The sequence below is a fragment of the Cetorhinus maximus genome, chromosome 3, assembly GCF_964194155.1.
Source record: "Cetorhinus maximus chromosome 3, sCetMax3.hap1.1, whole genome shotgun sequence".
Taxonomy (NCBI): domain Eukaryota; kingdom Metazoa; phylum Chordata; class Chondrichthyes; order Lamniformes; family Cetorhinidae; genus Cetorhinus; species Cetorhinus maximus.
Window position 1 is genome coordinate 90,832,457 of NC_135881.1, and position 14,336 is coordinate 90,846,792.

At 41.7% G+C, this 14,336-nt stretch overlaps 1 protein-coding gene across 1 annotated transcript in view; it reads right to left on the reverse strand.

Moving 5' to 3' along the window:
* The window catches only part of ino80c (INO80 complex subunit C), a 35,374-nt gene that overhangs the window by 15,962 nt on the left and 5,076 nt on the right, over positions 1-14,336 (reverse strand). Inside the window, exon 3 of the mRNA XM_078538670.1 lies at positions 4,351-4,462. Within this exon, the coding sequence (XP_078394796.1) occupies positions 4,351-4,462 (112 nt within the window). The remainder of the gene's footprint in view (positions 1-4,350; positions 4,463-14,336) is intronic.

The window sequence follows — 14,336 nt, forward strand, 5'->3', positions numbered from 1 at the left end:
ATATGTGAATTTACAAGTTTTGGAAACTATAGTAATTGCTCAAATTTATTAAGTGTAGAATGCCAGCAAAGCTCTTTCTGCTACAGCAAAAAATACATAGGGCTGAATTTTCCCCCATCGGGGGGGGTTGTGCAGGGGTGGGAACGAAACCGATTGGCACCCCCGATCAAGGACACGCCGCCATTTTACGTGGGTGGGCCAATTAAGGCCCGCCCAGCATGACGCTCACCAGGAAGCGCTGAGTGCTCTCTGTGCAAGTAGGGGTGGGGGGATTCCCTGAGTCATACCCTGCGCTCTTCCGTGCATGTGCGCGAAAGAGTGCAGAGATCTCCCTGAGGCACAGAGGTGCCTCGGAGATCGGTTTGACGCGTAAATTTAAATAAAGGGAAATAAAAACTTTTAAAACATGTCCCCTCATGTGACACTGTCACATGAACTGGGACATGTGAAAGAATTATTTTAAAAATTTTTATTGACTTTTAAAACACTTCATGAAACCTCATCCCGCCCGTGGATGAGGTTTCATGAAAAATGCGAAGGCTGTGTGGGTTCTTTGCCTGCCTGTCAACCTTAAGGTTGGATGGGCAGCTCAGCTAATTGAATTAATTACTATTTAAATGGCCTTAATAGGGCCTTTGACAGTTCGGCGGGCGTGTAGATGAGTCGGCTGCGTGCCTGCCGAACTGAAAATCTAAATGACGCGTGGTGACGTTGGGACGCCCGCCCGACATCACCGCACGTCATTTTATGCATCGGCGAGAGGGTCCCACCTCCGCTTACCGACTGGAGAATTCTGCCCATAATTATCAAGACCTCTTATCCACAATAAAGAATCACTTTTTCATTAAAGATTGGTATTTGGCATAAACCTACAAACATTATTAAGTATTAAGATCTCACAAACTAAAACTTGTTATTTCAAGAAAGCACAATTACAACTCTTATAATACCTTTGCGGTAAAACAATGATAGAAACTTATTTTCATAATTACAAAGTGGCAATACGTTTTGTTTCAATCGATTCTTGTGCAGTGAATATTAAATTCAAGTGAAAAATTTTAGTGTTAGAACAATTGTTACAGTTGTAAAGTAAACATTTGGTCCTCAGATTTTCAAGGCAAATTTACTTCATTACTTGGCAGCCTTGGTCCAAACATGGAGAAAGAGCTGCACTCAAGAGGTGAGGCGAGAGTGACTGCACTTCTGTCATGAAGAGATATTAATGTCTACAATGTTATTGGAAATTATTTTTAAGATGGAATTGTAGTAGGGCCTGTGTCTATGTGTGTGTCTTAATTGGATTAAAGCGAGCTAGTCTGGGTGCTTTGATGTATAGAAAGAAGTAGGTTTGAAATGGTAATTAGATAAACATAGAGAAGTTTAGAAACATAGGTGTCAAGGGGTCAAAAGAATGAGTGAAATCTTGTACCTAGCTGGGAGATGCCAAGCATTGTGTTTATATTACTAATAAAATTAGTGGGACGAAAATGTTATTGTTAGAAGATATGATGTTAAAAGCCAAGGATACCATGGAAAATTTACATTCAAAGGAAAAGCTAAGTATAAACAGAAAGGAGTTTGTGTGTGTAAATCAGAGGCACTTAAGATCTAACCAGCCTGTAAGCCTACAACTATGTCTGCAAAGGAACTAAATTGCAAGGAACCTCATTTTGAATTCATAAGGTCAAATGTGCTTTGCCTGGTGTCTGTTTAAAGTCTATGGGTTATTGTTGCCTTGGTGAAGATTTACCTGGGAGTGATTAATTTGGGGATTTGTTTAAAGTTATTATGGTAGTAATTTGTAGGCATGTGTGTGTGTTTAATTTGTTGTTAAATTAAAGAATGTTTAATGGTAGTTTTATATAAAAACCCTCTTGAGGCCTGGTGGTCTTATTACTGAATTCAGAGCTGCATCTCAAACATACCAACTGAAAATATAGGTTATGACAGTTGTTCAATCTGGGATTTAAACAACTCAGCCTTTACCAACTGCTGTGTCATAAAACTTGACAAAAGGCAGCATTTGACCAAGTGTGGAATCAAGGAGCCCTATCAAAATTGAAGTCAATAGGAATCAGGGGGGAACCTTTCCGCTGGTTAGAGTCATACCTAGTACAAAGGAGGATGGCAGATTGTTGGAGGCCGATCATCTCAACATGAGGATATCACTGCAGGGGTTCCTCAAGGTAGTGTCCTAGGCCAACCAACTTCAGCTGATTTGTCAATGGCCTTCTCTCCATCATGAGCTCAGAAGTGGGGATGTTCATTGCTGATTGCACAGTGTTCAGTACCATTTGCAACTCCTCAGATACTGAAGCAGTCTGTGCCCGTATGGAGAAAGACCTGGACAACATTCAGGTTTGGACTGGTAAGTGGCAAGTAACATTAATGCCACATAAGTGCCAGGCAATGGTCATCTCCAACAAGAGATAATCTAACCATCACCCCTTGACATCAATGGCATTGCCATTGCTGAACCCCCACCATGAACATTCTGGGGGCTACCATTAATCAGAAATGTAACTAGACCAGCCATATAAATACTTGGCCACAAAAGCAGGTCAGAAGCTGGGAACTCTGGAATGAGTGTGCACTGTAGCAACTTGCCAAGTCTACTTTAACAGCACCTTGCAAACTCGCAACTCCCATTGCCTAGGAGATGGGCAGCAGACACAACTTGCCAGTTCCCCTCAAAGTCACATCCTCATTTGGAACTATATTGTTATAACTTCACTGTCACTAGGTCAAAATTCTGGAACCCCACCCCCCACCAACTGCGCAGTGGTGTACCTACAACTCATGGGCTGTAGCGGTTCAAGAAGGCGACTTACCATTCTCTTGAACGCAATTAAGATTGTACAAAAATGCTGGCCTTACCAGTGATGCTCACATCCCAGGAACAAATAAGAAAAATAATTTTGCTAAAACAACCATTTTAAGTAATGAAGAAAGCAATTTTCTCCTTTAGGTTTCTCACTATGTGGCATGAGGGAATAATGCAAAATTTACTTTGCCATAGAGGTTGAATCTTGTCAACCTATAACTTATTCAAATATCTATTATTGCACAAGCTTTATGATTACAACCAAATAATTTTGGAAAAAAACAGAATTGCCTGGAAAAACTCAGCAGGTCTGGCAGCATCGGCGGAGAAGAAAAGAGTTGACGTTTCGAGTCCTCATGACCCTTCAACAGAACTGAGTAATATTAGGAGAGGGGTGAAATATAAGCTGGTTTAAGGTGGGGGGGGGGTGGTGTGGTTGTAGGGACAAGCAAGCAGTGATAGGAGCAGATAATCAAAAGATGTCACAGACAAAGGAACAAAGAGGTGTTGAAGGTGGTGATATTATCTAAACGAATGTGCTAATTAAGAATGGATGGCAGGACATTCAAGGTACAGCTTTAGTGGGGGTGGGGTGGAAAGACTGACAGGGCATACAAGGTATAGATTTAAAAATAATGGAAATAGGTGGGAAAAGAAAAATCTATATAAATTATTGGAAAAAACAAAAGGAAGGGGGAAGAGACGGAAAGGGGGTGGAGATGGAGGAGGGAGTTCAAGATCTAAAGTTGTTGAATTCAATATTCAGTCCAGAAGGCTGTAAAGTGCCTAGTCGGAAGATGAGGTGCTGTTCCTCCAGTTTGCGTTGGGCTTCACTGGAACAATGCAGCAAGCCAAGGACAGACATGTGGGCAAGAGAGCAGGGTGGAGTGTTAAAATGGCAAGCAAGCACCGCCCCCCACCTTAAACCAGCTTATATTTCACCCCTCTCCTAATATTACTCAGTTCTGTTGAAGGGTCATGAGGACTCGAAACGTCAACTCTTTTCTTCTCCGCCGATGCTGCCAGACCTGCTGAGTTTTTCCAGGTAATTCTGTTTTTGTTTTGGATTTCCAGCATCCGCAGTTTTTTGTTTATGCAAATAATTTTGGGGCTCTCTCTTATGTATGTGATGCTTTTTTTTTACACGTACTTTTAGTGGTGATGTTTTACAGTATTTTCAAAATTGTTTCCTTTGTATTGGTTTTGAACATGTGCAAGTTTGAAGAATTATGATGGAATCATGATTTAACATAGCAGGCAAATGCAGTCAATGTATGTGCATCATTATTGCCTTTCATATACTGCATGGGTAAGAGGTCAAGTGTGATGCTTCTTACAAGTCGACATGCTCTCTCTACCACTTTTTAAGTCCAAATTGACCAAGTTGGTAAGAGGCTGATGGTAGAATCTGAAACAATTAAAAATACAAATGGAAAGATTCCATCATAGAAGGTCAGTATGATTTTATGTAAATTTTGGATATAATTAAAAAACATAAATAGGTAGCGAGTATCACTGAAGCTCACAGTTAGGATCATTCAGTTTCCATGGTAACATCCTCTCCGTAGCAAGAATTTGTTTTAGATTTTTCCAAATACGACTCTTCTTCCCAGCACCTGCACCACCGATACCAGAATGCTGAAAATTAAGATTTCAAGGACATGCAATAGCAAGTTAGATAGTTGTTTACTGCTGTACTACTCTTGACATAACATTTTTTCTAATCTGTTGGTCAAATCAATAAACTATCACTTAGATTTTTAGTTCCAACAAAAATCATTTTGAATCTGCTCAGCTTTCTCACTGGATATAAATGAAGAGAACTAATGGTTAGTGTTATATTCAAACAATGCAGACAATCAACTAAATTCACGAATAAACATACTGCAGTTTTCAAACCTGGAGCTCTGTACACATTTTTGCCCACCTAAAATGAATACAGTCCTGGCACAGCACAAGAGGAATACATTTTCATTGTACATCAATACTCTCCTATGGAAAATAAGTTCAAATGGCATGGTGAAAATACAACCAAAGGCAACAAAGCATAAGTACAGCTCAAAAGTAGCAATTGGAATAAGCACGCTAATCTGTAGAACATGTTTAATATCATTGTTTTTCTAACACTAATTTACTTAGTTTTATTAAGGTGAAGGATTACACTGAAGAATAGAACATCCTTTTTGCACCGCAATCAGTGTCAGAAGTTTTATTACAGCCTATATATTCGTCACTTTATTTTGTAAATAAAAATGGGTTTTCAAAAAAAAATTCAATAAGGTGCCAAACAAGAAGCTATTATATAAAATTGGGAATTGTGGGATTGGGGGTATTGTATTAGTATGTTTATTTAGGATTGCTGATGGACAGAAAAAGAGAGTAAGAATAAATGGAACATTTTCAGCTTGGCAGGCTGTAACTAGCAGAATATCGCAAGGATAATCTAGGAAACAGGGATTGCAGTTTCAGAATAAGGGGCTCAGCCATTTAGGTTTGAGATGAGGAGAAATCTCCTGACTCAAAGGGTTGTAAATCTTTGGAATTTTCTACCCAGAGAGCAATGGAAGCATTGTTAAGCATGTTCAAGACAGGTTTTTGGGTTATAAGGGATATAGCGATAATGTGGGAAGGTGGAGTTGAGGTAGAAGATCAGCCATGGTCTTGTTGAATGGCGAAGCAGGCTGGGAAGCCAAAAGGCCTACTCCAGTTCTATTTCTTTTGTTGTTTCCTTCTAGTGGGGTGCATGTACTCCATACCCTTGTGATACATCAAATGGATGTGATGGGCTGCGTGACTTTTCTTTAACTGGACATTTTTTGTGACAGAGCAAATGCTTGAGAGAGGGAAAGCAGAACACAGCTAAAGATTAATCACAAAACAAACTGCTTCTAGTGTCACCAGAATTTGGGAGTATATTCTTGACAGCCATCGCCCGTGTAATATTTCTATCTGTTGCATTTATATGGCACCTTATAGCCTTAGATGTTTCAACATTTATTTTTAATTTGTTTTTGAGATGTGGGTGACACTAGCAAAGCTAAACATATTGCACATCCTAGATTGCCCATCCTAGTTTCCCAGAGATGAATCTGGCATGCTGCTGTCACATCCATGTCTGAATCAAGGCTGTGATAATATTTGAAGCTGAGTTGTTCTGGCGAAATCTGAACTGATTACTGGTGAGGAAGTGTTTCTTGATAAAACTATTGATGATTCCTTCCATCACTTAAACTGCTGATTGGAAAGTGGTTCATAGGCTGGTAACTAGCCTGGTTAGATTTCTATTGTTATGATATTGACATTGACCTAGCTACACTGAAAACAGCCTGGCTAAGGGTACAATTTAAAACAAAAACAAAAACAGAATTACCTGGAAAAACTCAGCAAGTCTGGCAGCATCGGTGGAGAAGAGAAGAGTTGACGTTTCGAGTCCAATGACCCTTCAACAGAACTGAGTGTAGTTAGGAGAGGGGTGAAATATAAGCTGGTTTAAGGTGGGGGGTGGGGTGGGGGGAGAGAAGTTGAGGGTGGGGTGGTTGTAGGGATAAGCAAGCAGTGATAGGAGCAGAGAATCAAAGGATGTCACAGACAAAAGGATCAAAGAGGTGTTGAAGGTGGTGATATTATCTAAGAGAATGTGCTAATTAAGAATGGATGGCAGGACACAATTTGCTCAGTTGCACTTGTCTTTAGCACTGCAACTGGGATGTTGTAAGGGGCCAAAGCCTTGGCTGTGTCCAGTGCACTCAGCTCCTGCTTAATGTCACATGGAGTCAACCAACTGGCTGGACATTAGCTTTTAAGGGAACCTCAGGAGTAAACAGATCATCATTCACTTGATATTATTGGAACTCCATGAATTAGCTCTGCAAATTTACCTTTTACATTAGAGAATGGGTTGAGTTATAAGACATGCCTATCAATAGCATTACTATTCAAGCAGTGGTAAGCTAGTACAAAAACAGAATTACCTGGAAAAACTCAGCAGGTCTGGCAGCATCAGCGGAGGAGAAAAGAGTCGACGTTTCGAGTCCTCATGACCCTTCCAAAGGAAACGTCGACTCTTTTCTTCTCCGCCGATGCTGCCAGACCTGCTGAGTTTTTCCAGGTAATTCTGTTTTTGTTTTGGATTTCCAGCATCAGCAGTAGTTTTTTGTTTTTATCTCTGTGGTAAGCTAGTGTTCACCAACAATGCCAAGTGACATTTTTAAAATCAAATATCATTTCAAATAGTTCATTTACAAGTTTATTTGAAGAATTTTTGCCTTCAGGAAGGTGAAGGATTACACTGAAGAATAGAACGTCTTTTTTTCACTTCAATCAGTGTCAGCATCAAGCACTCACTAGGTAGTGTACAACAAAATCAAACATACTTTGTCCAAAAGAACGCATTCAACGTGCATCAGGAAAACACTACTGTACCAGTGAGAAAGTGTCACATGCACACACCATTTATTTTTGGGGCACATCAACAATTGTACAATATAGAACACCACTCAGCTGCTAGCATCCTTTTCCAGCACCTGATCGAATCCGAGGCTGGCCTTCGCTAAAACTAATGAATTTATTTCAGGCAATGTCTTCTACAAACCACCACTGACAAAAACTGCGAAGACAACAGCCTGGGATGAAGCATCAGCAGACAATGGGCCAAGGACCTGCTTTCGGGCAGAGCACATATGACATGACAATGCCTTCTTATAAACTCTAAAGGAAGGAGACCTGAAATCACTGGACAGAATACATAAACATTCAAAAATCTAGAATCCGGGATGAGAATACTGAATCTGAACTTTCTTTTGTCTTTAAAGTGTCCTACTTAGCTTTGGCAACATTAGATCAGCAAAACTGAATTAAAATGGTTTTCACCTTTATGCACCTATACAATTTGCTTCAATTTACAAAAAAACACCATAAGTAGGTTTTTTTGTATGCAAACATGTTTATTTCATAAAATTAACAGAGGTGATTTATATTAACAGTATGAGGCTACTCTAAAAACAGACAAGATATTTATTATGCAACAATTGAAGAATATTTACTAGATTGGATACATGAAACACCTGATGTGCAGCAGGAGCTCATGATTCTACAGAGACTGCAATATGCTTACTGTCGCAGTATCGTATAAAGTCATCTAATAAAATAAAGCAGCATCTTCCACACAAGCAATTAGGTGGAGCCTTCAAAGGATAAAGCCCATTATCATACAGCAGTGCACAGCAAAGTTGTGGGACAGTGCTGACATGTTCCAATTGCTCTGCTCAGGTTTAGTACCTGTAGCAACCTGTCAAAATGTTCTCATGATAGTAAACAGGAGTTTTAATATGGTTATCAAAGCAAGCTATCAAAACGTAAATGCATAAGGGTGTATTTGAAATATAACAATTATCCATTGTATAGCAGTTTTGATCTTCCTGATTAGATGAGATGATGCACCAACAGGCCAATCACACTACAGGAGTTAAATAATTGTTTTTTTAAAGCAAATATTTCAGAATCCAAGACAATGAATAAACACAATTTGCAGGATAATGATTAATGCACAGGAACCTTATTTGTTTAATACATGCAATTATTCCTATCTAATGTAATTACAACACAGAAACAGGACATTAGGCCTACACAATCCGTGTCGGTGTTTATCTTCCAAAAGAACAAACATTTGCAAATACCAAATTTCCATCTCCTTTCAATCTCTTTTCCTTCATTCACCTATCTAAACTAACCTTGAATGATCATAGTTTTTGCCTCAATCACTAATTCCAGAAGTAAATTCCACAACCAAGTCTGCATAAGTTTATCCTGTCCTTCATTTCAAAATCCTTTACATTATTATTGTATACATAACCTTTATTCTTGAATCCTCAACTACTAGAAATGGTCAACTTTTATCTCTAACTTTTGGAATTTTAAATACTTCTATCAGATCATGATGATCATTACTAATGGAGTACAGCTGAAGAAACTGAGTGCAGAGTTGGAGTTTGGTATCAGCAGGAGTGAACAGAGTCCAATTGGTTCTTCCTCTACTACAGGGAAAGGAGTTAGCTGTTTGGTGATTATCTGGTAAGTGGGTAAGCGCTATTCTATCCCTAAGGTTTAAAATAGTACACAAATTGGTGGTAAAGATAATAAAATATATAAAAAAGCAACATAAATAAGTGATTAATATAATTAAGTAATTACTTAAAACACATTGTTTGCAGGAAAAGGTGATGTGTCACGGCTGCAGCATATGGGTGCTCCTGGATAACATTGTGATCCAGGGCAAACACATCTGCAGTAAGCGTTTGCAGCTTGAGGAACTTTGGCTCAGAGTCATTGAGCTGGAGGCCAAGCTGCAGGCTCTGCACCACATCAGGGAGGGGGAAAGTTACCTGGATGCTTTGTACCAGGAGGCAGTCACACCACTTAGGATAGGGTCTTCTGATTTGGTCAGTAGTCAGAGAAAGGAGAGTGTGATTGTGAGTGAGACAGGTAAGCGGACCCGGGGGCAGGAGTGTCAGACTTGGCAATTGTCTATCAGGTTTCAGATTCTCTCAGCTTGTTTAGATGAGAGTGGGGCTTCAGGGTGGATGAGGAAACTGACTGTGGTACCATGGTATAGGAAGCCATTCAAGTCGGGGGAGCAAAAAGGAACTTAGCGGTAGTAGGGGACAGTATAGTGAGGTGATCGACACTATTCTCTGTAGCAAAGAATGAGAGTCCAGATGGCTGTGCTGCCTGCTCGGTGCCAGGGTTCAGGACATCTGCTCAAGGCTGGAGAGGAACTTGCAGTGGGAGGGGGAAGATCCAGTTGTAGGTACCAATGTCATAGGTGTAACTAGCAAAGAGGTTCTGCATGGAGAATATGAGGAGCTAGGTACTAAATTGAAAAGCAGAACCTCAAAGGTTATAATCTCTGGATTATTACATTAGCCGTGTGCAAATTGGCATAGGGTACAAAAAAATTGGCTCAAAGACTGGTGTGGGAGAAGTGGGTTCTGGCTTCTGGGGCACTGGCACCAGCACTGGGGAAAGTGCGGGCTGTACCATTGGGGCGGTCTTCACCTGAACTGGGCTGGGACCAGTGTTCTTGTGAACCGCATAACTAGAGAAGTAGAAAGGGGTTTAAACTAAATAGTGGGGGCAAGGAGAGGGTTTTAAACTAAATAGGGGGTGCAAGGGATGAAATGTGGAAAGATATGGTATATCAAAGAGTAGAGGCAAGGTAACAGAGAAAATTAGTAAAATGGGAAATGAGGGTCGAAGAATGGCAGGAAGGGACAAAGAATCAAGACTTGATGTTACAAAGATAACAAAAAGAATAATCTAAAGGCTCTGCATTTGAAAGTGCATAGCATTCACAACAAAGTAAGTGAATTGGTAGCACACATTGAAGTGAATAAATATGATCAGATAGCCATTATGGAGACCTTGCTGCAAGATGACAAGAATTGGGTCCAGAATATTTTTTTTAATACATTCTTGGGATATGGGCTTCGCTGGCTGGGCCAGCATTTATTGCCTATCCCTAGTTGCCCTTATGAAGGTGGTGGTGAGCTGCCTTCTTGAACTGCTGAAGTCCATGTAGTGTAGGTACACCCACAGTGCTGTTAGGGAGGGAGTTCCAGGATTTTGACTCAGTGACAGTGAAGGAACGGGGATATATTTCCAAGTCAAGATGGTGAGTGACTTGGAGGGGAACTTCTAGGTGGTGGTGGTGTTCCCATCTATCTGCTGCCCTTGTCCTTCTAGATGGTAGTGGTCGTAGGTTTGGAAGGTGCTGTCAAAGGAACCTTGGTGAATTCCTGCAGTGCATCTTGTAGATGGTACACACTGCTGCTACTGTGCATCGGTGGTGGAGGGAGTGAATGTTTGTGGATGTGGTGCCAATCAAGTGGACTGCTTTGTCCCAGATGGTATCAAGCTTCTTGAGTGTTGTGGGAGTTTCACTCATCCAGGAGAGTGGGGAGTATTCCATCACACTCCTGACTTGTGCCTTGTAGATGGTGGACAGGCTTTGGGGAGTCAGGAGGCGAGTTACTCGTTGCAGGATTCAGAGCCTCTGACCTGCTCTTGTATTTACATGGCTAGTCCAGTTCAGTTTCTGGTCAATGGTAACCCCCAGGATGTTGATAATGGGGGATTCAGTGATGGTAATGCCATTGAACATCATGGGGTGATGGTTAGATTCTCTCTTGTTGGAGATGGTCATTGCCACTTGTCAGCACAAACCTGGATATTGTCCAGGTTTTGCTGCATTTGGAAATGGACTGCTTAAGTATCTGAGGAGTCGCAAATGGTGCTGAACATTGTGCAATCATCAGTGAGTATCCACACTTCTGAACTTATGATGGAAGGAAGGTCACTGATGAAACAGCTGAAGTTGGTTGGGCTGAGGACACAACCCTGCGGAACTTCTGCAGTGATGTCCTGGAGCTGAGATGGCTGATCTCCCAACAACCACAACCATCTTCCTTTGTGCTGGGTATGACTCCAATCAGCGGAGAGATTTCTCCCTGATTCCCATTGACTCCAGTTTTGCTAGGGCTCTCTGATGCCACACTCAATCAAATGCAGCCTTGATGTCAAGGCAGTCACTCTCACCTCATCTCGGAAGTTCATGTTTGAACTAGGACTGTAATGAGGTCAGGAGCCGAGTGGGCCTGGTGGAACCCAAACTAGGTGTCAGTGAGCAGGTTATTGCTAAGCAAGTGTCTCTTAATAGCACCGTTGATGACCCCTTCCACTACTTTATTGATGATCGAGAATAGACTGTTGGGGTGGTAATTGGCTGGGTTGGATTTGTCCTGTTTTTTGTGTACAGGACATGCCTGGGCAATTTTCCACATAGCCAGGTAATGCCAGTGTTGTAGCTGTACTGGAACAGCTTGGCTAGGGGCGCGGCAAGTTCTGGAGCACAAGTCTTCAGTACTGCTATCGGAATATTGTCAGGGCCCATAGCCTTTGCACTATCCAGTGCCTTCTGCCATTTCTTGATATTACATGGAGTGAATCGAATTGGCTGAAGAATGGCATCTGTGATGTTGGGGACCTCTGGAGGAGGCAGAGATGGATCATCCACACCTCTGGCTGAAGGTTGTAGCGAATGCTTCAGTCTTATCTTTTGCGCTGGTGTGCTGGGCTCCTCCATCATTGAGGATGGGGATATTTGTGGAGCCTCCTCCTCCAGTGAGTTGTTTAATTGTACACCACCATTCACGACTGGTTGTGGCAGGACTGCAAAGCTTAGATCTGATCCATTGGTTGTGGGATCCCTTAGCTCTGTCTATCACTTGCTGCTTATGCTGTTTACTGTGTTATAGCTTCACCAGGTTGACACCTCATTTTTAGGTATGCCTGGTGCTGCTCCTGGCAAGCCCTCCTGCACTCTTCATTGAACCAGGGTTGATGGTATGGTAAACTGGGGCATATGCTGGGCCATGAGGTTAAATATTGTGTTTGAGTACGATTCTACTGCTGCTGATGGCCCACAGCGCCTCATGGGTGCCCAGTCTTGAGTTGCTAGATCTGTTCGAAATCTATCCCATTTAGCACAGTGGTAGTGCCCCACAACACGATGGAGGATATCCTCAATATGAAGGCAAGGACTTCATCTCCACAAGGACTCTGTGTTTACTCCTACCGATACTGTCATGGCCAGATGCAGCTGCGGCAGGCAGGTTGGTGAAGATGAGGTCAAGTATGTTTTTCCCTCTTGTTGGTTCCCTCACCACCTGCCACAGACCTAGTCCAGCAGCTATGTAATTTAAGACTCGGCCAGCTCAGTCAGTAGTGGTGCTACTGATGGACATTGAAGTCGATGTTGAGGACTCCCAGGGCAACTCCCTCCTGGCCATTTACCACCGTGTGGCCACCTCTACCGGGTCTGTCCTGCCAGTGGGACAGGACATACCCAAGGATGGTGGTGTCTGGGACATTACCTGTAAGATATGATTCTGTGAGGATTTTGGCATGAGATGTTAGTAAGGAGGACTTTGCAGGGTCGACAGGGCTGAGTTTGCCGTTGTCGTTTCTGGTGCCTAGGTCGATGCCAGGTGGTTTCATTCCCTTTTTGAGACTTTGTAGCGGTTTGAAACAACCGAGTGGCTTGCTACACCATTTCAGTGGGCATTTAAGAGACAACCACATTGCTGTGGTCTGGAGTCACATGTAGGCCAGACCTGGTAAGGATGACAGATTTCCTTCCCTAAAGGACATTAGTGAACCAGATGGGTTTTTACAACAATCGACAATGGTTTCATGTCATTTAATTCCATAGACTTTTAATTCCAGGTTTTTACTGAAGTCAAATTCTACCATCTGCCATGGCTGGATTCGAACCCAGGTCACCAGAGCATTACCCTGGGTCTCTGGATTACTAGTCCAGCGACAATACCACTATGCCATCACCTTGACCTTCAAGAAGAATAGGAAACTAGGTAAAGGTGGAGGGGTAGCACTGTTAATCAAGGACAGCATTTGCGCAATAGTTAGAGATGGCCTTTGTTCAGGAGATCAGGATGTAGAATTGGTTTGGATGGAGATGAGGAATAGTAGGGGGAAAGAAGTCACAGGCACAGATCTACAAGCCCCCTAACAGTAATCACACTGTAGGACAAAGTGTACAAGAAGAAATATTGGCTGCTTGTGATAAAGGGATGGCAATAATCATGGGTAACTTTAATCTACATATAAACTGGAAAAATCAGATTGGCAGTAGTAGCCTGGATGTGGAATTTATAGAATGCTTTTGAGGTAGTTTCTTATAGCAGCATGTTCTGGAACCAGCCAGAGAGCTGGTCATATTAGACTTGGTATTGTGTGATGTGACAGTGTTAATTAATGACCTCTGAGTTAAGGCACCCCTAGGCAGCAGCGACCACAATATGATTGAATTTTACATCCAGTTTGAAAGGGAGAAGAGTGCGTCTAAGACTAGTATTTTAAGTTTAAATAGGGGCAACTATGTGGGCATGAAAGTTGAGTTAGCTGAAGTGAGCTGGGATACTAGGCTAGGGGATAGAGAAGCAGTGGCTGACATTTAAGTGGATATTTCAGAATACTCAAAATAAGTAAATTCCTATTATGAAGAAAAATTCTAAAGGGAGGTCCCACAATCCACAGTTAACTAAAGAAGGGAAAGCATCATACTTAAGGAAAAAGCAAATAACTGCGCAAAGATGAGTGACAGGTCAGTTGTGCGGTCAGAATGTTAAGAACAGCAGAAAATGGCTAAAAAGTTAATCAGGAGAAAGAAATTGAGTATGAGAGGAAGCTAGCTAGAAATGTAAAAGTATTTAAACAGGAAAAGAGTAGGTAAAGTGAGCGTGGTCCTCTAGAAAGTGAGAAAAGGAGTTAATAGTAGATAACAAGGAAATGGCAGATGAAATGAACAAATAGTTTGCTTCTGTATTCATTATAAAGGACACAAAAAACATTCCAGTAATTGCTGTAAATCAGGAGGTGGAGGGGAGAGAGGAACTTGATGAAATTACAATCATTAGGGAAGCAGTACTGAGCAAAC